This window comes from Vombatus ursinus, unplaced genomic scaffold (genome assembly GCF_900497805.2).
Source record: "Vombatus ursinus unplaced genomic scaffold, bare-nosed wombat genome assembly UNPS02009132.1, whole genome shotgun sequence".
In the NCBI taxonomy this organism is placed as follows: Eukaryota; Metazoa; Chordata; class Mammalia; order Diprotodontia; family Vombatidae; genus Vombatus; species Vombatus ursinus.
In genome coordinates, this window is record NW_020948910.1 from 17157015 (window position 1) to 17182670 (window position 25656).

The 25656-nt window shown below is 37.4% G+C and overlaps 1 protein-coding gene across 6 annotated transcripts in view; it reads left to right on the forward strand.

Annotated features, from left to right (window-relative positions):
- The window catches only part of SLC18B1 (solute carrier family 18 member B1), a 45384-nt gene that overhangs the window by 4492 nt on the left and 15236 nt on the right, over positions 1 to 25656 (forward strand). For 5 of the 6 annotated variants that reach the window (XM_027850606.1, XM_027850609.1, XM_027850605.1 and 2 more), the window contains 9 exons: positions 3333 to 3718; positions 5898 to 6037; positions 9170 to 9265; positions 11846 to 11919; positions 14352 to 14499; positions 15768 to 15924; positions 22205 to 22344; positions 24102 to 24203; positions 25399 to 25490. In XM_027850606.1, the coding sequence (XP_027706407.1) occupies positions 3679 to 3718; positions 5898 to 6037; positions 9170 to 9265; positions 11846 to 11919; positions 14352 to 14499; positions 15768 to 15924; positions 22205 to 22344; positions 24102 to 24203; positions 25399 to 25490 (989 nt within the window). In that variant the 5' untranslated portion in view covers positions 3333 to 3678. The remainder of the gene's footprint in view (positions 1 to 3332; positions 3719 to 5897; positions 6038 to 9169; positions 9266 to 11845; positions 11920 to 14351; positions 14500 to 15767; positions 15925 to 22204; positions 22345 to 24101; positions 24204 to 25398; positions 25491 to 25656) is intronic. The other variant, XM_027850611.1, reaches the window with a different exon arrangement.

Genomic DNA, 25656 nt, shown 5'->3' on the forward strand with positions numbered 1-25656 from the left:
CCCCATCTCTCCTTTCCCCTCACCTCAAGACAGTGTGCAATCTGAAATAAGCTCTACATATGCATTCATATTGAACCTATTTTCACATTAGTCATGTTGTAAAGAAGAATTAGAACCAATGGGAGAAACCACAAGAAAGAAGACACAAACAAAAAGAAAAAAAAAGATCAAATAATGTGCTTCAATCTGCATTCATACCCCATAGTTCTTTTTTCTGGATGTGGACAGCATTTTCCATCATGAGTCCTTCGGAGATGTCTTGGATCCTTGCATTGCTCAGAGGAGATGAGACTGTCAAAGTTAGTCATCACACATTGTGGCTGTTACTGTGTACAATGTTCTCCTGGTTCTGCTCACTTCACTCAGCATCAGTTCATTTAAGTCTTTCCAGGTTTTTCTGAAGTCTGCCTGCTCATCATGTTTTATAGCACAATAGTATTCCATTACATTCATATACCACAACTTGTTCAGCCATTCCCCAACTGATGGGCATCCTCTCAATTTCCAATTCTTTGCTACCACAGAAAGAGCTGCTATGAATATTTTTGTACATGTGGGTCCTTTTCCCATTTGTATGATCTCTTTGGGATGCAGACCTATAAGTGCTATTGCTGGGTCAAAGGGTATGCACATTTTTATAGCCCTTTGGGCATAGTTCCAAATTGCTCTCCAAAATGGTTGGATTAGTTCACAACTCTACCAACAATGCATTAGTGTTCCAATTTTCCCACATCTTCTCAGCATTTAATATTTTCCTGTTTTGTCATGTTAGCCAATCTGATAGGTGTGATGTGGTACCTCAGAGTTGTTTTGATTTGCATTTCTCTGACCAATAGTGATTTAGCGCATTTTTTCATATGATTATAGATGGCTTTAATTTCTTCATCTGAAAACTGCCTATTCATATTCTTTGACCATTTATCAATTGGAGAATGACTTGTATTCTTATAAATTTGATTCAGTTCTCTATATATTTTAGAAATGAGGCCTTTGTCAGAGACACTGGTTGTAAAAATTCTTTCCCAGTTTTCTGCTTCCCTCCTAATCTTGGTTGCATTGGCTTTGTGCAAAAACTTTTCAGTTTAATGTAATCAAAATTATCCATTTTGCATTTTATAATATTCTCTATCTCTTGGTTGGTCGTAAATTCTTCTATTCTCCATAAATCTGACAGGTAAACTATTCTTTCTTCCAGCTTTGTTTATAGTATCAGTCTTTATATCTAAATTGTGTACCCATTTTGAATTTATTTTGGTATATGGTGTAAGATGTTTGTCTGTGCCTAGTTTCTGCCATACTATTTTCCAGTTTTCCCAGCATGAAGTGCAAATTTAAATAATGTGACCACTTCACAGGATTCGTTATTTGAACTATTAGGGACCTAGCTATATGTACAAACAAAATATATATACACCATGTAAAGTGGAGATAATATCAGAGTGCAGGGAGACCAGGAAAATATTCTTGAAAATGGTGGAATTTTAGCTGAAACTTGAAGGAAGCCAGGAGGCAGACGTAAGGACAGAGAGCATTTCAGGCAGAAAGCACAGCCAATGAAAATGCCCAGAGTCTGGAGCTCAGCTTATACAAGGAATGACAAGAAGTCAGTATCCCTGGATCCCAGAAGGACCCAGTTTAGGAAGGGCTTTAAAAACCAAACAGAAGAGTTTACATTTCATCCTGGAAGTGATAGGGATTCACTGTAGTTTATTGAATAGGGAGATGACATAGTCAGAACTCTACTTTAGGAAGACAGCTGAGTGTAGGATGAACTGGAGTGATGAGAGACCTGAGGCAGCAAGAGCAGTCAGCACCAGGCTACTGTAATATAGGTGTGAACTGTGGTGGTAGCAGTGTCAAAGGAGGGAAAGGGGAAAGCTTCCCAAGGGTAGAATAGACAGAACTTGGCAACAGAGTGAATATGAAGGGGGTTGGGGTTTGAGAGGGAGGAGTGGAAGATGACAGATTGCAAGCCTGTGTAACTGGGACGATGGTGGTACCCCTGACAGCAGCAGAAAAGTTAGGAAGAAGGAAGGGTTTTAGGGGAAAGAGAATTCATTTCATTTTGGACATACTGAGTTTAAGAGTTTGTTCATTTTTTTTTTAAATCTGTTGAAAGGAATATGGGACCAGAAATCAAGAAACCTGTGTTCAATTGGTGAACTTAGCAGGGTACTTTCTCAGGACTTAGTTTCATTGCCTACAAAATGAGTAGTCTGGACTAGATCCACAATGCAAACTTAGTAGATTTTAATATATCAATAGCCAATCAGTCAACAAGTATTTGTTAAGCACTTCTTATTCACTGGAAGGTATACAGTGTTTCAGGGATCTGTGATTGTGTTGATGTGAGTGTGCTACATTGGCAGAGCCTTCCAGAACCTTGCTTCCAGAGTGAAGCATCTGAGTTGGCCATTGTAGAGGAGCAAAACTTCAAATAAAAGTACCACAAATTTGAGCTTACCTCAGATCACTCTTTGTCTTTCTTGCCAAAATGAGACAGATCATCAAAAGTCAAATGTAATAAACAAACTGTGTTTAACAGTATATTGTCTACCACCATAAAACTGCTTATAAGTACAAATCAAGTCCTTTGAGTTTCACATTTTCACAGTTTCTCATTCTTTAGGTCTAAGATCAAGTGGAGTGTCACACTTTGATGTTGAATTGAGGTCTTTTTATGACTAGTAAAATGGCCCAAAAGGAGGAGAATAACTAAATCCATATTATCCCCAAATTTGATTGCCAATAGTCAAGTTAATATACATAATAATCATTAATGTGTTGTCATATGTTATTTAAGACCAATCATATATTAATATTTGTACTTTAAACCTCAGTAATAATTGCTAACTAAATGGTGGGGCCATGAAGACAATGATTTACTAAGATTGGGTGGTGGCTCTGGAAAGCACTAAACTTCAATTTTACCTACTATACTATACTATACCTACCTCTACTATAAGTAGAATTTGAGCACGCTAATTCTTATTTCACTAATAAATTCAGGCACGACCTTGGAGTCCAAGTCTGTAAAGCACTAACAATTTGATAACAATAGCTTAGAACCCAAGACCTTGAGGGCAAATTTATGTTTATATTCAGCTCCTTTCCATTTCTAACATTCTATGCTTTTTACAATGCTTTAGAGCAATTTAAAAACCAGGGTTATGAAGGCAGTACAGCACACGAATTTGACGAATTTAATTTTAAAAGCCTTGCACTGTCTTCTTTCACCCCAGTCAACAACCCCATTTCCCGCATCAAACTCCTACATTTTGTTTCTTCTTGATTTTTAATTAACATTTACGCCTTTTTTTTTTTTTTTTTAGGTTTGAACGGGATTAGATTATATGTCAGTGCTAACCAAACACCAGTAGTACCGTGTGGATTACAGTCTGAGTTGCCCCTCTCTCTTTGGCAATTACGGTAGTGACCTGTGCCTTTAAAAAAAAAAAAAGGAAAGAAAAAAAAAAGCTACCCCACCATCTTCCCCAGGAAACCTTCCACTCTTGAGTGTGAGGCTGAGAACCTCCTTCGCTGAGCTGCGAAGGATGCTAGGGCACAGATAAAGGGCCCAGAGAAGCTGGTGCTTACCGTGTGAAGGCAGAGTCCCGGACGCCGCAGTCACGATTCCATCCCAAGAAGTCGCGTGGTTCCCGGCTCCGCAGCCTCAGGATGGACAAACCTCATCCGCCCGAGAGCAACTTAACCTCAGGTTGTCGGGGAAGTAGTGTAGCGAGGCTTTTAAAAGACACCAGAAAGGGGTTATTTCCAGTCCCTCCACTCCCCAGAGAAACGTCCGGAGACTGGAGGATAGCTTTGGGATCCTTCAGTCCAGAGAAAAGTCCTCATGACTACTCACGATAGTCATGTACTGTGGGATACTGTGGGTGTTGGAATAGATGACTTTTGAATCCCTCTGTACCCTCGACGTGCACGCACTTACTTTTCTCCCAGCAGAGAATTTTGGCGAGCATACTGTGTTTCATAATTATGTCTCCTCTCTTCCCCAGCACGCTATTCCTTTCTTCTTCCCTCTCCTCACTCCGCCTTCCAACTTTTTTTTTTATTCTGTATTTTTTTTTCCTGTAATCCCTTCCGGACTGGTTCAGTAGTTGCTATTCTAGATTTGCTCGTGTGTAGCAAACGATTTGGGTGTTAGGTTTTAGTTTTGTTCCTTTTTACTTTTTTGGTGAATTTTGAGGATATTCGGGTTTATGCAAATACAATCACTTCCCTCTAGGTTTCTCTCATTGGGCCGTTCTAGCTATTTACTAACCAATGCAGCTTGTTGGAAACATCCAGGGGAAAGGAGCTGCAACTGTTTCTGCATGAATGACATTTTCTCCATAACTGACCTTAGAAGTATTGGGACGTTCTTGCAGCTTTTAAACTAAATCAAAAACTAGTTCTGAAAATAAAAGCTAAATTAAAAGATACATCAGTATATTAACTAACTTGAATGTAGTAGTCCTTAAGATAAAAGCTAAATTAAAAGGTTGTTCTTGTTCAGTCGTTTCAGACTCTTCTTTACCCTATTTGGGATTTTGTTGGCAAAGATCCTGGAGTGGTTTGCCATTTCCTTCTCCAGCTCATTTTATAGAAGGGGAACCTGAGGCAGAGTTAAGTGACTTGCTCAGGGTCACACAGCTACTAGGCATCTGAGGCTGAATTTGAATTCAGGTCTTTCTGACTCCAGGCTTGGCACTCAATCTACTTCAGGCTGCCAAGCTGCCCTAATTAAAAGGTGCATAATAACTAGTTTGAATGGGATTGTCCTGAAAATAAAAGCTAAATTAAAAAGTATACACATGGCTAATGTGGAAATATATATTGCATGATTTCATATGTATATCCAGTATAATGTTGCTTGCCTTCTCAAGGAGTTGGAAAAAGAGAATTTGGAACTCAATTTTTTTTTAAAAAAATGAATGTTAATTTTTTTAGTTATAATTGTGAGGTAGTTAATAAAATGTATTTTAAAATAATAAACTAAAAGGTACATGAGTATATTAATTAGTTTGAATGTGATATAACTTCCAGATTTTTAAGAATTTTTTTTGTTAAAGCATACTCTTCTCTCCTGTAATCCTCCCACTGTCTGATTTTATTTATTTGCCTGTATCCTCATTTCCCTTAATGCCTTTAAATGAAAAATAATTAGCTGCCACTCAATCTTGTGTGACAAATTAGTATATTTTAGCATGTGAAACTGGTCAAAAAAGATTTGTAAATTCATCAAAGCAAAACCCAGAAATTCATTTCCCTGTTTTGGGCATTACTAGAGAATATATGGGGCAGCTGTACAATAGGCAGTATCCCAGGCCTGGGATCAGGATGGCCTGAGTTCAAATCCAGCTTCTGACACTTACTAGCTGTTTGACCCTGGGCAAGTCATTTAATCCTGCTTACCTCAGTTCCTTGTCTGTGAAATGAACTGGAGAAGGGAATGGCAAACAACTGAAGTGTCGTTGCCAAGAAATCCCCAAATGTGGTCAGGAAGAGTAGGACACAACTGAACAACAACAAAGGGTATATGTCTTGTTAATAACATTCCTTTTAAACTAATTAGATATTTTGGTAAATTTCTAGTTTGAAATACTTATTGCCAAATATATAAAAATGAAAACTGTATGTTTCTAAAATCACAGTAAAACAAGATGGAGATTGTGTATCTCAGTTGCAAAAGCTAATGAATTGTTTCTTTTTTAAAACTACTGTTAATGTTAATTTTCTTATAAAAATATATATTAAAATTATAATATATCTATGCATATATATTTTTATAAAGTGTGTGTGTGTGTGTGTGAGAGAGAGAGAGAGAGAAGCTAATGTGTAAATATTTTGGCTAGTAGTATCTAAATGTATGTAACCTCAGATTGTTTGTATTTAAGATGATGGCCAGCCAGAGGTTGTCAGAAAAGAATCTATACATCTTTCAAGAGAACAGGTTTCTACACTAATATCTGCTGCTTCTGTTAATTTGGGATCAATGATGTGCTATTCAATATTGGGACCATTTTTCCCTAATGAGGTAAGAGGTTTATTATATCTTCACCCACCTCTCACATTCCCCTAAAGGACAAAGAGGTTAGTGCTGGACTTAATTTTCCTCTTAAGAAAAAAAGGCAAATGTAGTACTTTATGTTATGCAGAAGCTTTAAATATGTTAGAACAAATATCAGTAGATGAACTCTTAACTTGGCAAAAAGATATTAAGCAAAGTCATGAGTCCACTTACCTCAAGCAACAGAGAACTAAGATTTCATTGGGATAGAGAACTCTTAGATAAGGGAAACTCCCTTTACCAGTCAATTCAGGTGGGAGCCTTCTCTGCAACTTAATATTCTTAGAGAGTTGTCTAGAGCATTGAAGGATATAATGACTTGTCCATGGTCACATGGCCAGAATTTCTTAGAGGCAGAACTGGAATACAGGTCTTCCTGACTCCAAGGTCAATATAAATTGTAAATAGTTAGCATTTATACAGGACTTTAAGATTTGCGAAGTGCTTTATGTATATTATCTCACTTGATATTCACAACAATTCTGAGAGGTAGGTGTTACTGTTATCCCCGGTTTACAGGTGAGACAATTGAGGCTGAGATGGGTTAAGTGACTTGCCCAGGGTTACACAGATAGAAAGTGACTGAGGCTGTATACTAATTCAGGACTTCCAAACTTCAAGTCCAGTGTGCTATCCCTTATGCCATAGGTGCCTCTCATTCTGATATAAATAAATCCTTTACCAAAAGAATATGGACAGTTCCTTAGAGTTTTCTAGCCTATGTAGTTGATTTCTGCTAAGTGTAACTTTACTGGACATTCTGATTTTTCTTCTTTTGAGTTGTTGTTGTTTGTTTGTTTGTTTTTTCTTGACAATAGAGAAGAATAATTGAAAATAACTTACTTAACCTAGTGTTTATATTAGACTTTGGTTTGCTGACTCACCAGTTTCTACTTAGAAAGTTTGGAAGTCATTAATGTTTCTGGAATGAGTCTGATTTTTAATTTCTTTCAGCACAGTGCTAGGTGGTACACTGGATAGAGTGTTAGATTTGGCATCAAGAAAATCTGAGTTCAGATTTGACCTCAGCACTTACTAGTTACGTGATCCTGGGCAAGTTACTTAAGTCTCAGTTTTTGTGTTCATAAAATGAGTGTAATAATTGGCACCTGCCTCCTAGGGTCTTTGGGAGACTAAAATGATATCTTTGTAAAGTGCTTTGTAAACTTTAAAGTACTATATATGCACTAGCTATTACTACTACTACTAAATAATTGCTCTTTACTATTTTTTCCCCCTAGCAACCTAACTCCCAAACTGTTGTTGAGTTAGGGCCTGGAGGTGGTGGAACAAATATGAACATGATTATGTTTTCATTTCGAGGAACCACTAGAGCTGTCTCATGGAATTCGAGGATCCCAGGGATACACATTTTTAATTCATGCACTAATTCATGCTCATTAGATTACAAGAAAGTAAGGAAGGTTGCAGGTTTAAATGCCCTCTGTTCCGTTCTCCAAAACCATTTTGAGTCTAGGTTCTCAGCATTTTGTGCCTAAAACTTAACCTGTTTTCTTCCTTGTGTTAATCTGATAGAAACAGTTGACAAAATTTCTTAATCACAAAATTTCTTAATTAATAGGTCAAATAACATGTATTTTGTATTCTGCAGGGAAAACAGTAGATACATATATATGCAGATTAAAAATGTAAATATAAAAATAATTGAGAGGAATTATGAAAAGTACAAAAACTAGGCAGGCAGGAGGTGATAAGAGCTTTAACTTTTGTGGTGGAAGTGAAAAGGAGAGATTGAATACTGAGGATGTTGGAAAAGGAGAATCAACAGGACCTGGCAACTGGCTAGATTTGGGAGCAGTGAAGGAGAGGCAAGAATCTAGAATGACCCGAGGTTTGGAGATTGAGTCACTGAGTAAATGGTCCTATCATTCAGAAGTAATTGATGAAGGAATGAGGAAATTATGAAGAAGGGTCTGTTTTGGAAGGAAAATGATGGGTTAGTTTTAGGCACAATTTTTCAAATGCTGAAACAAGTTCAGAGAAATTAAGTAATTTTTCTAAGTTCTTAGGGTAGGAGCTAAGACTTGAACCTGTTCTATAATGCCTAAAAATGCAGGCTTATTTTCACTGAATTAAAAGTCTCTCTACCAGAATCCAGCAGAATTTTATATCCTGTTCTTTGCTAATATTTTTAAGGCTTTTATTAAAATAATGGTTCATAGTAAATGACTTGGAGCAGAGAGGCTTGCACTAACTATAAGGTGACCTGTGGACAGGGGGTTAGATTCTGCTTGCATGACAGCTACAGGCATCTGAGCCATAGTTATGTTATAAGTACTATGTAGGGCTGAAGCTCAAGAACAGACATTAGAGACCAGTAGTGGGAAAGTGTTGAGTAATAGTGGGTGAAGGTGGTTGTGGAATTATGTTGAAGATGAGCCTATGATTGGCTATCCTTCCCACTTTCTGGCTGGTTCCTTACATACCCATTAAGATCATGCCACAGACCCCCAAAGTGTCACCTGGTTGCCTCACATTTAAAAGTTATTTCACTATAATTATCTGCAGGTTGAAATGACAATTTATCAAGTTGTAAGTAAGAAAAAACAACATGGTCAATTGTACTAAGGTTGATTTATGAGATTATAGAAGTAGAATTTTAGGACAAAGAAGTACTTTCTTATGTAGCAGATAGTATCTTTATGAAATTAGTTATATCAAAAGGTGGGACAGACTGAAAATAGTTTTGATAATTCATTTTTATGTGATTTGTAGATAATATCCATTGTTGTTCAGTTGTTTTACAGTCATATCCAACTCTTCATAGCCCCATTTTGGGGTTTTCTTGGCAGAGTTATTGGAGTGGTTTACCATTTCCTTCTCCAACTCATTTGACAGATGAGGAAACAGGCAAAAAGGGTTGAGTGACTTGCCCGGGGTCACCCAGCTACTAAGTGTCTGAAGCCAGATTTGAACTTGAACTTGTATTTTTAAATATCTTAAGGAGATAGAATCTGAACCTAGCTTCTCTGATTCCTAATCCAGTGCTCTTTTCACTAGAATTTAGAAGAATAGGACTATTATTCTAAAGATTTTATTTTGCCTTGGTTATGCTAATTTTTTGTTTTTCCTTTAAAGGCTGAAAAAAAAGATGTCAGCAATACAGTTATTGGAATGATCTTTGGATGTTATGCTGTGTTCAACTTGCTGTCATCCTTGTTATTTGGGAAATATGTAAGTGTCCTTAGAGTTAGTCTATAAATTGTAGTTGCATCATGATCTTTGATTTATCATGTTTTCTCAATGATCTGCCCTTCATTCTACTTAATATAAGAGTGATCAATGCTATATATTGTGTAGAAAAAATATCATGAATTATTCTTATCCCACTCTTGTTCTCAGGAGCAATGGTTTAAGTAAAGATTTTTTTTTGTCTTTACTACATGTAATAAATAAATTTGTAGGTATTTCCCAAGTATAATAATAGCACACATTTATATAATGATATGTGGTTATAATGTTATTTTACATTTTGTTTAATTTGATCACAACAAAAGAGTTTGGCAAGTAATTTATGTATTATTATTCCCATTTGACAGATGAGGAAACTGATACTTAGACAAGTTAAGTAACTTGTCTAAGGTTGCACAGTAAATAAATGGAAAAGCTAGAACTTGAAATATATATTGATGGAAGAAATACCAACTCACTGAGGGTGGGAAGAAGGTCTGCATTGTTGTGGAGAGTTTCCTCACCTTGTAGTTCCCTGTACCAGTGAAATCACAAGTCCACTCACGTTCCTCTCGTACTATTAGAATAGGTATTTGCTGAGTATGCTCAGATCACCTAAGATGGAAGCACCCATGTGGAAGATGGCAGGTCCCTTGGCTTCCTTCATCTTAGGTAATCTGGGCATACTCAGCAAAGCCTCATTATACCTTGTATGTCTCTAATCAATCAACGAGCGTTTGTTACGGCATTACATTGCATGTTGTCTCCTTTATTAGACTGTAAGTTTCTTGAGAGTAGAGGCTGTCTTTTGCCTATCTTTGTATTCACAGCCCTTAGCACAGTGTCTGGCACATTGTTATTGTTCAGTCCAACTTTTTATAACCACATGGACTGTTTTTTGGGTTTTTTTTTTTCACTTGAGGTTTTTTTGGCAAAGATACTGGAGTGGTTTGCCATTTCCTTCTTCAGTGGATCACCATTTTTTGTCAGAGCTCTCCACTGTGACCTGTCCTTGGATAACCCTGCATAGCATAGCTCGTAATTTCATTGAGCTATGCAAGGCAGTGATCCAAGAGGGGCTGTTTAGGCAAATAGGGGGTGACTGACTTGCCCAGGGTCACACAGTTAGTAGGTGTCTGATGCTGGATTTTAACTCAGGTCTTCCTGTCTCCAGGACTAGCACTCTACCCACTTTACCTAGCTGGCACCTAGTAGGTGCTTAATAAGTGTTTATTGACTGCCTAACTGACGACTTTGTGCCAGGGACTATGCTAAGTGCTGGAGATACAAAGATAATAGTGGGGAAATGTCCCTTCCATAAAGGATACCTATGCAGGGGGTCCCGAACATGGCAGTTTTAAGCTTTAACAGTTTAAAGCTTCACTAAGACTTTTGGAACAACCAGTATAAGTATACAGATAAGATATACAAAATGAATACAAAGTAGTCAGTCTATAAACAAGCTTTTAGACTTCCAAGTCCCCAGTGTGAGACTTAAAGAGAGCCAGGGAAGCCAGGAGTTATTAATAAAGAGGGAGAGATCCCAAAAATGGTGGATAGCCAGTAAAAATGCTGAGTCAGGAGATGGAGCGTTATGTTTAGGGAACACCGAGGAGACCAGTGTCACTGGATCACAGAATACATAGAGGGGAGTAAGACGTAAGAAGATTGGAAAAGTAGGAAGCAACCAAGTTATGAAGGACTCAAACAGAGGATTTTATATTTTGTCCTGGAGGTGATAAGAAGCCATTGGAGTTTATTGTTTGGGAGAAGGAGTGGAAATGTAACATAGTTGGACCTCTGCTTTAGGAAGATCAGTTTGATCACTAAGTGGAGGATGGACCGAAGCAGGGAGCCGAAGCAGCAAGTTATGTCAATAGTCCAGGTATGAGGTGAAGAGGGCCTGCACCAGGATGGTAACAGTATCATGCCACTAGTTTTGGGAGGGAAGGGCCTAGCAGCTGACAATATCAAGAAGGACTTCTTGTAGAAGGTGGTGCTTGAGTTAAGTCTTGAAGGAAAGTAGAGATTCCAAGAAGCAAAAGTGAGAAGGGACTATACCCAAGACAAGAAGGGATAGCCAGTACAATGAATCAATTAAAATTTTAAAGTAATTAGCCTAACAGTTTGAAGATCTCTTATCCTGACTTGATATATAATAACAACCCAAAAGATGCAAAACAGACAGCTGTTTTCATATTTCAGTCTAACAGGAGATGGAGTGCCACATCTGTCTCCTTCAGTTTCTTTGTCTGTAAAATGAGGAAAGTAATAGCACCCATCTCCTAGGGTTGTGAGGATAACATGAGAAATTTTTTGTAATGTACTTTGCAAACATTAAAGCACTATATAAATGCTAGATATTATATGACACAATCTTACCCATACTCTAAATTCATTCATTCAGCAAACATTTATTAAATACTTAATATGTGAAATGCAATGTACCAGATACATGGGTGATACAAGGATAAGTCCCCTGAGTCTCTTAGTACAGTGTTAGATATAATGGATACTCAGTTTTGTTAACATAAATACAGAGTTGAAGTAATTAACTCATTACTGTTATTTAACCATTTATAGCTTGTATTCATTGGAGCAAAGTTCATGTTTGTGGCAGGAATGTTTGTCTCAGGAGGAACTACAATTCTCTTTGGGTAAGTATCTGGCTTTCTGGGCTTGGGGGTTGGGTTCAACATCAACTTCAAAATCTGTATTCATTTTGAAATTTGTGCGAGTGCATTTAAATCAGTTTCTTCCTGTATGACTAGAGTTATGTTAGGTACTAGTAGGAGAGGTGGCAAGAGGGTAAAAATGAAGAGTTTCTTTTTCATCCTGAAGATATGGAAACTGATGCCCAGACAGGTTAAATAACTTGTCTAAAGTAATACAATAAATAAATGGAAAAGCTTGAACTGAAAATATGTATTGTCCACAAGAATATCACGGTTTATTGAGGGCTAAGCCACAAGTGATATACAGTAAACAACTGTGGAGTCTTTTACTAACAAGCATGAGAGCAAATTAATATAGAGAAAGCGTGTATGTGTTGAGGGAGCATAATTATATAGTCATCTGATTAAAATGAGGTAAAGATGTAAAAATCAGATACCAGGTACCCCTGAGAAGTTTCAGTGCTTTGCATCTAGTTTATTTTTGGCAGCCATCATTCAAAGGCAGAGATGAGAGTCATTACTCTGAAAAATAAACCTCTAGAGCCATGCTTTTCCTTCATTTTGCATGCCATATGCCCCCAATGTGCTGTCTCTTTAGTACCAAATATGCTCAATGAGTGGGCTGCTAGGTGGCATACTGGGTTGAGTACCAGGCCTGTTGTCAGGAAAACTCATCTTTCTGAGGTCAAATCTGGCCTCAGACACTTACTGGCTGTGTGACCCTGGGCAATTCACTTAGTCTCAGTTTTCTTATCTGTGAAATGAGTTGGAGAAGGAGTTGGCAAACCACTCCAGTATCTTTGCCAAGAAAACCCCAAATGGGGCCATGAAAGGTTGGACACAACTGGAAATGACTGAACAACATCACCGACAAAATGCTCATTTGGCAAGGTGGGGCACAAAACTATTTTGAGTTTAATTTTCAATAACTCTTGAAATAAGGTGGTATTCCCCATTTAACCTCTTTGAGTACTTTCTCACTTGTAACTTGACTGAGAGAAACAGGTAAGACCATGAGTAACTGGTTCATGGATCTACAGCCAACCCAAAATTTACCTTCTATAACTGGCAACCACATTTTGTTCCCTTTTAGGTAAAATTTAAGTGTCAGCTCCATTTCTTAGGTGTCTTAAAAACTTAGTCTGAACATTTGCCAGGAGTAAAATTAAGAATAAAGCTGAGTTGACCTGGTGCCCGGGATTCATCATGCTGGAGTGACCACAAAAGAGAACCATCAAACTGAAGCATAATTTTTTGCTTTTTTTTTTTCAATGTGGATAATATTGAAATATGTTTTGATTACACATGTATAATTGATATCCTGTCATACTTCTTTTCTTCTCAGTGGGTGGGGGAGGGACAAGGGGGAGAGAGAGAATATGGAACTCAGAATTAAAAAAAATAAGTAATAAACATTTAAAAATAATAAAATTTAAAAAAAAACCATGGCACTATCATAGTTACAGAGAACCCAGGCAAGAAAAAACAGAATCCAGCTTGGATGCAAAAGATTATTATCTTGGATGACGCAAAGATCCAAAAGCTTTCTAGTCAAACTATCTGTTTCCTATTTCACCTCTGCTGCAATGAAAACTAAACTCTTAGGAAAGTAGTAGGAGATATGTTTAAAAGCCCACATATAACATTATCACTTACTTGATGTTCACTCTATTTTCTTGCCTTTTGAAAATCAGTTTAGGCAGTGAGAGGAATTGGAAGACAGTGGAAGAAATGTTGCTATGCTGAGCTCTGGGATTCTTATTAGATCACTAATAGTAGGTCGTTCTAGTTTTACAAAGTCCACTCCTAGGGGACCCATCAAGCTTCGATTACCATCAAGGTACCCATTAACCTGTTAGTGTTTTAATGTAGTGTAGACCCTAATGAGTAACAGCAGGCCTACTCTAAAAGGTATCACAGGTCGTTCCTCCTTACCTTAGGCCAGCCAGTGCCAGGGACCTGAGGGCAGTTCAAACTTATGAAAGTTAAAAGTCTAAACTGAGGGACCTGTAGCCATTCTGAGTGATTCTGCCCAAGCTGTTACATCTTTAGGGTGGTACTGAAGGGTTTCAAATCACTCTGAAGATGCTAAGTTTGCACCCTCATTCATCAGTCTATCAACAAGCAGTTCTTAAATACCTCATATGTGCCAGGCATTGTGGAACTGTGCATTCTCTAAACACTATCTCAAGAGCTGGGGAGAAAAGAAGAAACTGAGTCACCCAGGACAAATCAAATTCTTAAAAATCGGTATTCTTCCTTTCTGTGACAGTGTAACCTAAAACAACATTTTTAATGCCTGTCCCCCAGTGCTTGAAGAAATTGAATGTTTGCTCTGCTAATCAGACTGTTATGCTGATCTATTGATTGGAGTAGAAACAGTATATTTGAGAATTGTCTTTATTCTTTTATAGTATGTTGGACCGAGCTCCTGATGGACCAGTATTTATTACTATGTGTTTTCTAGTGAGAACGGTGGATGCAATGAGCTTTGCTGCATCAATAACTGCTTCATCTTCTATTGTTGCAAAAGCTTTTCCAAATAACGTAGCTACAGTGATGGTATGTCTTTAAGTGCTTACCCAGTCTTTGTTGGCCCCTGAGTTTCTCACATGTCTAAAGAGGCAATGGGCCCTTCTTTCCATACATATTAATATTTTTTTTTCTTCTCCTGATATTTTTGTTATACTAGGTCCTTGAGAAGTAGGTTAGAAAGTAAGAGCCTCAGAGTAAGAAGGACCTGGGTTGACTCTGAAAACATACTGATTGAGTGACCCTGAACTTAGCCTCTCAGTGCCCTAGGCAGCCCTTTAAGACCATAATTTGCCGAACAGTTGAACATTTGCCTTTGTAGAAAGGGTTTTCTCATCAGTTTTTATCCCAATGTGGATGAAATCACAGGTCTGTACCAAAAATATATTGCATTCCTATCTTATATTTCAGAGCCACAGAATTATCATTAATGACTCTTTGGAGTTGATTAGGAAGGTATAACTCATTTACCACAGTCTTCTGAAGATAGAAGTATATAAGTACATGAGGTAAAAGCCAAATTGTTCTGTTCACCTCTGATTTTCTTTGACACAACATTTTTTTTCCTGGCTAGGTAGAAGCGTGAATGTAGCCACTACCACCAAATTTGCCTGTAGCACAGCATGAAATGTTGGGTTCTAATCTTCCACTTTGAAATATTCAGAACTATAGGTCCTTAGATACTTTTTTTTTTTTTTGGAGCAATGGGGGTTAAGTGACTTACCCAGGGTCACACAGCTAGTAAGTGTTATGTGTCTGAGGCTGGATTTGAACTCAGGTCCTCCTGAATCCAGGGCTGGTGCTCTATCCACTGTGCCACCTAGCTTCCCCCCTCTTAGATAATTCTTTTGGCCTCCTGGTATGGGAAAAGACAACCTTTTGGGCCTTCCTACTACCATGGAATTCTTGAAGATTGTGTGATGCACGGATGTAAAATAACTGTATGGACAGTTCTGTCACATACCACTCTAACTTCTAGATTCTGTGCTGCTGCTCATTTCTTACAAATAAGCTCACACTTCCCTCTTAAGGGCCCTCTTATCTACTTGATGAAGCACCTTATGAGTGGCAGGGAATTTGCTTGGTATGTGCTTGACACCTACACCTGTCATTACCAAAAGCTGCCTTATCAGCAAAATAACTGTCTCTAGCTTAAATGCCAAGGGAACTAACTTGACTTTGATGAGGGGAAATGACTTCATAGTAGTTTACTTCTGGGTGGTCTTTAAGTACTCAACAGTTTTAATGCTGCTAATGAAACACATTGACTTGGTTTTTCTTTGTTTTCTTACTTTTAGGGAAGCCTTGAAATCTTTTCTGGGCTGGGCCTAGTTTTGGGACCTCCTCTCGGTGGTTTTTTATACCAAACCTTTGGCTATGAAGTACCCTTTGTTTTTCTTGGATGCTTAGTTCTACTGATGGTGCCACTCAACATGTATATTTTACCTAATTATGGTAAGACTACATTTCTTACTCATGTTTTGTGTTTGACCAGATAGAAGAGACTCATGAATATATATCCTCTCCCTAAAATGGTGATGAACATGTGATTTATGTTAAGCTATGTCTATATTATGAATTATAAATTCCTTACTTTTCCTTTTTGGAAGATACAAGTATTATTATAGGATTATAGCTTTATTACCAAAAGGGATCATCTAGTCTAGGAGTTTGAACCTGAGACCCATGAACTTGATTTTCTTATATTTTGTAACTGTATGACATGAGCTTGATTTTTTAATATTTTGATAACTATATCTCAAAATTTTTGATTTCCTTTGTGATCCTATATGTTTTGTTTTACTCATTTAAAAACATTATTCTGAGAAATGGTTCGTAGGTTTCATCATGCTGCCAAAGGAGTCCATGACACAAAAGAAGTTTAAAAATATTGATTTAGTGAGGCAATGGGAGTTAAGTGACTTGCCCAGGGTCACACAGCTAGTAAGTGTCAAGTGTCTGAGGTAGGCCTCTATCTTGTTGGTCACCTCCTGCATCATACTTACGACAAAGCTACTTAGGTCTTTGTTAGCTTCTTGAGGGCAGGGATGATTATGTAGTATGTATTTAATAAAACGGTTTTTTTTAATTTATTTGTTGCTTGGGTAATTAATGATATATTAATGGATTTATGCCCTCATTGATGTTTTACAACCCACTTCTTTTCAGTCTGTGTGAAAACCCAAACAAACTAACAACAAAGAATCCCTAACCCCAAAGGAGTTCCCTCTGTAGCCCCTCTCCTATCTCATACAGCCCTCTAGGAAGTTATAGGGTGAGAGTCATCCCAGTGTGCTGGAGTCCTTTCTCAGAAAGTCTTGACACAGCATATATACCAGTAGAGCACATGGGCTTTTCGTATGTTATCCTTCATACTTGCTACATGATTGTCCCAGCTCCTTTTCCTTTTCCATTTATGTGTCTCTGCTGTCTTTTACGTGAATTCTCCTGTGCAATTATTCATTGGTAATATACTAAAAATACTACAAAGATAACTCCTTTCTATAGGCCTTTCCTCACAACTTTATAAGGTATATGGTAGAAGCAGTGTTATTGCCATTTTTCAAATGATGAAACAGGTTCAGAGAAATTAAGTAATTTTTCTAAGTTCATAGGGGTAGGAGCTAAGACTTGAACCTGTCCCATATGCCTAAAAATGCAGGGTTATTTTCACTGAATTAAATGCCTCTACCAGAATCCAGCAGAATTTTATTTTTAAATGCTGTGACTTTGCTAATATTTTTAAGGCTTTTATTAAAATAATGGTCCCTGCTTAAATTCTACATCTATAATCTACATCTACATCTATAATCCTATAAACCAACCTTAGTACAATTGACAGTGTTGTTTTTTTCTTTCTTAATAAGATGTTGTTTCAACCTGCAAATAATTATAGTGAAATAACTTTTAAATGTGAGGCAACCAAGTGACACTTTGGGGTCTCTGGCATGATCTTAAGGGAATGTGAGCAACCAGCCAGAAAGTGGGAAGGATAGCCAATCACAGGCTCATCTTCATCATGATTCCACACTTCACCCACTATTACTCAACACTTTCCCACTACTGGTCTCTAATGTCTGTTCTTGAGCATCAGCCCTACATAGTACTTGTAACATAACTATGGCTCAGATGCCTGTAGCTGTCATGCAAGCAGAATCTACCCCCTGTCCCTAGGTCACCTTGTGGCTATAGCTGGCAAAAGCCTTTCTGCTCCAAGTCAGTTACTGTGGAGTAAGAATTTCCCATATTCTATCTCCTCCATTCCATCCCTCTTTTCAGTGTAACAAGGTAAGTCCCACAAGATAAGCAGGCTAGAATGGGTTTAGATCTTCATAACACATCTCATTGCATTGTCTTTCCCTCTCCTCCCCTCTATCCATCCCATTTCTATATATTCCTATTATAAAGGGCACTACCATCCTTCCAAGCACCCAGATTCCCAGCCCCAATATCATTCTTAATTCCTCACTCAGTCAACCCATACATCCAATCATTTATCATATCTTGTTTTTTATTTCCACAATATTTCTTACATCTTGAACTTTTCTCTCTGCTAATAAAACTACTGCCTTAATTCAGGCCCTTATCACCTTTCACCTGGACTATTACAATATTCAATCCATCCTCCACACAGCTGCCAAAGTGCTTTTCTCAAAGGGTAGGTCTGACCATGTTACTCCCCTAATAATAAACTCCAAGCCTTCCCAATGACTCTAGCATCTAATATTGCTTTATCTTTATCGCATACTTTTTTTTCTGGTAAGTTTTATAATTTATATAATTATTAGTATAGTAGTATATGTATATATTTTATTTTAGAAAGATATTCATATTAGCGGCATATGCTTATAAATTGTTTAGTAATAGAGGTTTGCAATAATGGTGCAGAAGGACGAGTCATCACTTCTCATAGTGATCAGGGAGGGTTTCATGGAGCAGGTAGAATTTCAACTGAGACTTGAAGGGAACCTGTTGATTGATGGAAATGGGGCAGAGAGCACAGAACAAGTGATGGAATGGCATGAATAAAGTCAAGGAAACAAGGTGTGTGTGGTGGAGCAGTCTGAATTGAGTTCTGGCTGGAATTAAGGAGAGGGCCTGGAATGCCACTTAAAGTTTGATTTTTTTCCTTTAGGCCGTGGGGAGATAGTGAAAGATGTTTGAGCAGGGAATGACGTGAAGAAGGACATGTTTTCTTTGAAGATTAATCTGGCAGTGTGAATTGGGATGTGGAGAGGAAAGCTATTGGGAGACAATTATTTGTTGTTGTTTGGTCAGTTCAGTCATGTCCAGCATTTCATGATGTCCAACTTTTCATGACCCTATTTGGAGTTTTCTTGGCGAAGATACTGGAGTGGTTTTCTGCTAGCTACAAACAGCTTGAAGTAGGTCAGTAGTAGTAAGGAATAAAGGACAGGGAAACAGGAGGAGGGGCTGATGTTGACAGCAGGTTCATAAAATTTTAAAGCTGGAAGGGTCTTAGAAATCAGTTGCTGAGGGGGCAAATTGGAGGGGAGGAGTACATCATCCTGCTGATAGTAAGGTACCTGAGCAGATTATCTCGGGTAGCTGAGTTTCTGATAATACAAATATCACTGGAATTTGTCTTCTTCATTTATAGAATCATTAATGATGATTATACCTTTTTGTGAAGAAAATTTTATTTTCCCTAACATTTCATCACCTGAGGGAATGCTAACAGTCAAGAACTGGAACAGAACAGATCAGGGGAGAGGATACCATTCCTATGGTTATTTTCATCCCTGGAAACCATAAAGGGTGGAAAAGATGCAGGGAAAGTATCTATGGGAATCAACTTGGATATTTATCAATATTACACTTTGAATGTTTAGTGGTATATTATATTCTATGAGCTAGGGATCCCTAATCAATTCTAATTCCTTATTTCGTGATAAGAAAACAAAGCCTGGGAGCAGCTAAGTGACAGTTGATAGAGCACTGGCACTGGAGTCAGGAGAAACCTGAGTTCAAATCCAGCCTCAGACACTTACTAGCTATGTGACCCTGGGCAAGTCACTTTACCCCAATTGCCTACAAAAGGGAAAAGAAAAAAACAAAAACAAAAAAAAAGACACTTAAGTGACTTTTCCAAAGTTAGAAGCTAGTGAATGATCTACAACCAAAGTTTCCTAATTCTCAACCTAATGTTCTTTCCCTCACTATACAGTATTGATTAATTTTGGTTTTGAAATGATAAATGTGATAATGGGACTGCTGGATGAAAATTTCTACCATTAAGGTGACAGTAGAAATGTGGGAGTAAACTTAAGGAAAAAAGTTGAGGTTGATCTTAGATTTGGGAGCTTATTATTATTAGTATTACTATATGTTACATAATCATATGATACTATAATTAATTATTAATATAATAATAATAATAATAAAGAGGCAACATTGCATAGTGGTTAGAGATTCAGCTTCACAGTCAAGAAGACTAGAGTTCAAGTCCAGAATCTTACACATGTGACTGTGACCAAGATTTACATTCTGCTTTACGTATATTATCTTAGTGTATTCTCACAATGTCTCACAGAGATGTGAGGTAGATATGGTGGTTTTCCCATCTTACATATGAGGAATCTGAAGATGAGAGGGGTTAGGTGATTTGCCCAGGATCATCAAGATTTTAAGTCAGATCCAAGGCAGAATTTGAACCATGCTTCCTGATTTCAAGCTCATTGCTTTCTTCACAATTCCTCTGCCTTTCTACAGCATGCTGAATTGACCTACCATGACAGTAGATAAAACCTCCAAGGTGGTAAAGAGAAGGTGCAAGAAAGATCCCAAAAGGTCACTGAACTTGGAGAAGGCTGTTTCAGTAGAGTAGGAGCACAAACTATTGTAGTGAGAAAGTGGAAGGATCTCCTAGAAATCACTTGAGGGCAGTTTTACCTGTGGAAAGAAAGGAGGGAAAAATAATAACAGCCAGAGGGCAAACTAAAATAAAAAGAAACTTCCAAGATAGGGATACTTGTGTCTGTTTTGAAGAGGGAAATAAATTAGCCAGTGAAGAAGCTGAGATTGAAGATTTTAGAAAAAAGGGGTTGAAATAGTCTTGGTTAGTTTTATATACCTTTAGTCCCTTAAGTCAATCCAGCAAGTTCTTAGTGTTATATGTTTAATTTCTTTATTCTGTTTATTTGCGTTCATGATAGTCTTATGGGTTTTGGGTTTTTGTTGTTGTTTTTGGCCCTTTTTAAAACTTATTACATTTTTAAGATTCCTAAGGAAGAGGGTTTTATGTCCTTATTCCAGCATACATACTCAATAAATATCATTGGCCAAATTTTAAGATTTTAGCTAAATTTTCTTCAATATCAGTCCAGAATTTACATTTGAATTTTAAAATTACCTCAAAACACTCATTTTTAATTCTCTGGTTAAATATACCTGCCTTTTGCTACTCTAAAAATGCATGCACCATTTTTAGCCACATGGTGGCATCCCATCCTTTCCCAAACTTAGTGACCCCACATTCTGTTCTGTTGTACTGGAATGTTCCAGCTTTCAAACCTAGCATGCCCTACAAGGATGGGAAACCTGTGGCCTCAAGGCTTCATGTGGCCCTCTAGGTCCTCAAGTGTGGCCCTTTGACTGAATCTAAATTTCATAGAACAAATGCACCCCTGCACCTAGCAGAACTCATGATCAGGAGGCTCTCCCATATGCCATGCTGTTACTTCAGCCAATCATATGACATGGTTTCTGTTCCTCTTACCATCTCGGTCAACCATCTCTGGATCTTCTCCAGTTTTCCAATGCCTTTCCTGTAATGTGGTAACCAGAAAAATACTTTAGATGTGCTCTGATCCAGGTAGAGTGCAGAGAGACTGTCTCTTCTTTTGTTCTATGCATTATGCCTCTCAATGTAGTTTAAAATTGTGTATTTTTTAACTTTTAAGTCATATTGTTTGTTGACTCATATTGAACTTTAAGGTCACTGATGCCTCCAGATTTTTTCACATGAAATGTTGTCTCCATTTCTGTTTTTGTGTACACAAGTTTGGTGTTTGGTTTATTTTTGTTTTTTTTTTTAATATAGGCTTCAAATTTTAGTAGAAATAAGTGTAATCATTTTAGATTTGGACCTAAAGGTCACATTAGTCTTTAGAGACATTTGGTATCTTGACTATCATCCACTTAGACAGTGCCTTCACTGTTTGTCACTCCCAGCTTTGGGTCATCTGCAAGAGTGCTGTCATCCAAACCATTGATAATAGATTTGGACAACACAAGGTCAAGGTTAGATCCCAGGGCATGACACTGAAGCGCTTTCTCTGGGTTGACATTGATTCATTAATCACTGCTTATCAAACCAAGAGAGTAATTCTTAGAGCTGGTTAGGAATGTTATGTGCTCTTTAAAGCCTAGTAGGGGAAATAGGGAAGATACTTATTTTGGATAAGTGAGGATTTATAGTCTTTTCATACTTTGTGGAAAGTATGAACCCTGCTGTGTCACTAAGTAACTATGTGACCTTAGACAAGTCATTTTAGTTCTCTGAACCTGTATCTTCAAATGAGGAAGTTGGGCTTGAAGACTACCAAGTCTCATGGGTATCCATTTTATAGTTAATAGGATTGGATCTTTAGATAAGGAAGAGGGAGAAACATACTGAGAAATAAAGATGGTCATAAAAAATAAGTTATTAATAATGTTTTAAAAGTGAAATTTAAAATTACCAGGAGTTATTCCTATTATCTCCTTTGCTCAGTAGATTCTGCTCCTAGTCAACACTCATTCTGGAAACTGGTTACTCTACCCAAGGTTGGACTGCTATCACTTGTCATCATTTCATTAAGTGGAAGCTTTGGCTTCTTGGATCCTACACTGTCTCTCTTTGTATTGAATAAAGTAAGTGATATTAATATAAACATTTTCAATTTTGCATATAACTATAAGCTGCCTTCTACTCTGCTTTTAGGAAATGCCTCTAAATGGCCATGAAGGATATAAGAGCAGGAGGTTTTTCTGGAACTCTCAGTTCTCTACTTCTTCTGATGTAGTGGCATGAGTGCTGCCCCTGAAGTCAAGAAGGAGCTGGGGAGAATCTCTCTCTGACACCATTTGTGGGAATACTGGCAAGTCATTCAACCTTTCTGGGCCTCAGTCTCCTCATTTGTAAAGTGTGAAGTTCAAATGAAATCATATACTTAAAGGGATTTTGCAAACCTTAAAAGTGTTTTACAAAACATAGCACTTCCACTGGAAAGACAACAACTATGAGAAGGAGAAAATGACTTTGGAAACTTCCTGAGTAGCAGCATAATCCCTAATCTTTTTTAGATGAAAAAATCTTATGTAGATGGTCTTCAGATAATAACATCTTAGTCCAAGTGCTTCAATGGTACATGTTGGATAAAGTTTCTGTGCAGTATCTATGGGAGAGAGAACATAGAAAAGAACTGTACAGGATAAGAAGGGTTGCAATCTGCAGCAATGGATAGAATATCCACATTCATGAAATCATTAGCTCCATTAAAATAGTTTGAAATAATTAGTACTGACATCTGGTTTAGCTTAGAGGCCAAATTGACTTAGTCATTAATATTTTGTTGATATTTAGATGATTAAGCACCATATTCAAGCTTTTGTATCCTGTTACCATGATTTTTTCTAAAGGCCTAACTTCTTAGAGATAAGAAGATGAACTGTCTTAAATACTGTTTCCTAATATATTTGCTTAGTGATAGACTTCATTTTCTCCTGGGGGATGGAGGGGAAGAGGAGGTGAAACCAGTAACATCAACTCTAAGAAAACATTTAAAATGCTAAACTATTTTTTTAGGGTTTTTTTTTTTTTTGGTTGGGCAGTGAGGGTTAAGTGACTTGCCCAGGGTCACACAGCTAGTAAGTGTTATGTGTCTGAGGCCAGATTTGAACTCAGGTCCTTCTGAATCCGGGGCCGAAGCTCTATTCACTGCGCCACCTAGCTGCCCCCGAAATGCTAAACTATTAAACAACGTTTTACATTTGTATAGTGCTTTACAGTTTTCAAAGGGATTCCACTTAGACATTTCGTTGGGTCCATAGTTATTTCTTCTTTATAGATGAGTAAACTGAAGTCCAGAGAGGTTACTGACCTGTCAGCTCCTGGCTAGTGAGAAGCACCCAGAGCTTAAGAAGGAAGCCTTCAGACTCCTACCTACTTTGGTGTTTTCTTTCTGTTTCAAGTTGCTTCTCTACTGCCCCCAACAAGTAGAAAGAGAATTACCTAAATTGGGGTGGGGGGGGGGCTTGTATAAGTTGAATTAGAAGGTATGATGAGAAAGGGTCTTAATTTTATTAGTTGATTCTTACTAAAGAATAGAGCATGCAAAATGGTGGAAGGGTGAAAGGAGGGACATTATTTGAATCAGAGGTTTTTAACCTTTTTTTGGGGGGTGGGGCATAGACCCCTTTGACAAATCCTGTGAAGCCAGTGTACTCATTTTCAGAAACATGCATTGTTTTTAAATTCTTAATTAAAGGGAAGTTTCATTTAGAGGTTGCTGAAAATAAAAATGTAACTGTTTTCCCGTACACATTCAGAGACCTCTCCTGAAGGGTAAAAAACCCCTGTCTTAGATCAATGGCTTAATCATGACTTCAGTGCAATATTTCTCTTGCAGTTTAATTTGTCAGCAGGATATGTGGGGCTCGTATTTCTGGGGCTGGCATTATCATATGCTATCTCTTCACCCCTCTTTGGACTACTAAGCGATAAAATTCCAGTAAGTATTCTTTCTTTCTTCTTAAGAATTTACTTTTGTGTTTTCACATTTTCTGGCTATAAAACACCAGTAACATAGCCCTGGCTAAGGCTTCTTTCTTTCTTTCTTTCTTCCTTCCTTCCTTCCTTTCTCCATTTCTTTCTTCCTTTCTTTCTTTTTTTCTTTCTTTCTTTCTCTTTCTGTCTTTCTCCCTCTTTCCCTTCCTTCATTCCTTCCCTCCTTTCTTTTTTATTCTTTCATTTCTAGATTTTGAAAGAATAGACCTAAACATAGAATTTTAATTTTGGGAGCACACAAAATTTGGATTTTGCTTGTAGGAGAAGGAATTGACCGATGAAATAGCTGTTGGTAGTATGTGAAATCACTGAATGTCACTTCCATTCCTTAACTTGGACTAAACTGTTAGTTAAAAGGGGAATATGCTAGTGGCCAAATCTTGGGTTTTTATAGCCCTTGTTGCTTGTCTTCCTTCTTCCCTATTCCTACCCCCAACCAGGATTTGCATTTACTCTTAATATACTCAAAATTTCTAGATAACTGTTCAGTACTGCTTATAGTGGTGCCTGAAGCTTGATTAAAAAGGAAGGATTTTGAATCTCTTGTTTATTTTACCTTGTAATGTTTACCCTCTTTTCAAGTATGTGCATGAGGCAAACTAATAGTTTTACAGGAGAGATCCTTTTCCCTCTACCTCATGCCTCACTTCTTACTTTACAAGTAGCTTTTTTTTTTTTTTTGAGGTGAGATTTGGTAAAGACATTGGCATATAAATGCCATTCTACTTTAATTTTGAATCTTTATTACTTAACTGGAAACCATAACTCAAAAGGCATCTCTAAGATTAGCAGTTGTGTATAATAAGCAAACAAATGCCTTTTCTTCATCTCCCACCCTCACCATTTTCTTTGAGGGATAATAATGAGATGAAAATGAGATAATTATAAAGCATATAGTATAGTAAGTGCCTTATAAATGTGGTTATTATTATGATTGTCATTGATGAAAGCCACACAAATATGGCCCCACCTTCATTCAGTTTACCATTCATTTATTTTCTCAAAGTGAAAGGGAAGTTGGTTTTTCTGTTTACTTGAGTCTTGTAAATATACTGTCTTGCCTTTAACTTATGCTACTCTATTAGTAAAAGGTTTTTACTTTTATATATTTCATCTGGCTCTTGTCTTTTCTTTATTAGTACCTAAGGAAATGGCTCCTGGTTTCTGGAAACATAATAACAGCAGTATGCTATATGCTTTTAGGACCTGTTCCCATTTTGCATATTGAAAGGTAAAATTTCTCTTTTTTTTTTTCTCATAATTATTGTGTAAGTATCATTAAGAGGTCTTTAAGTTACTGCAATTAATCTGAGATACTTTTTTTTTAGTTGTACCTGCTTTTTATCAGTGAGTTACCTTTGGAGCTGGGGCCATGTAGAATCCTGGCCAGCTCTTCC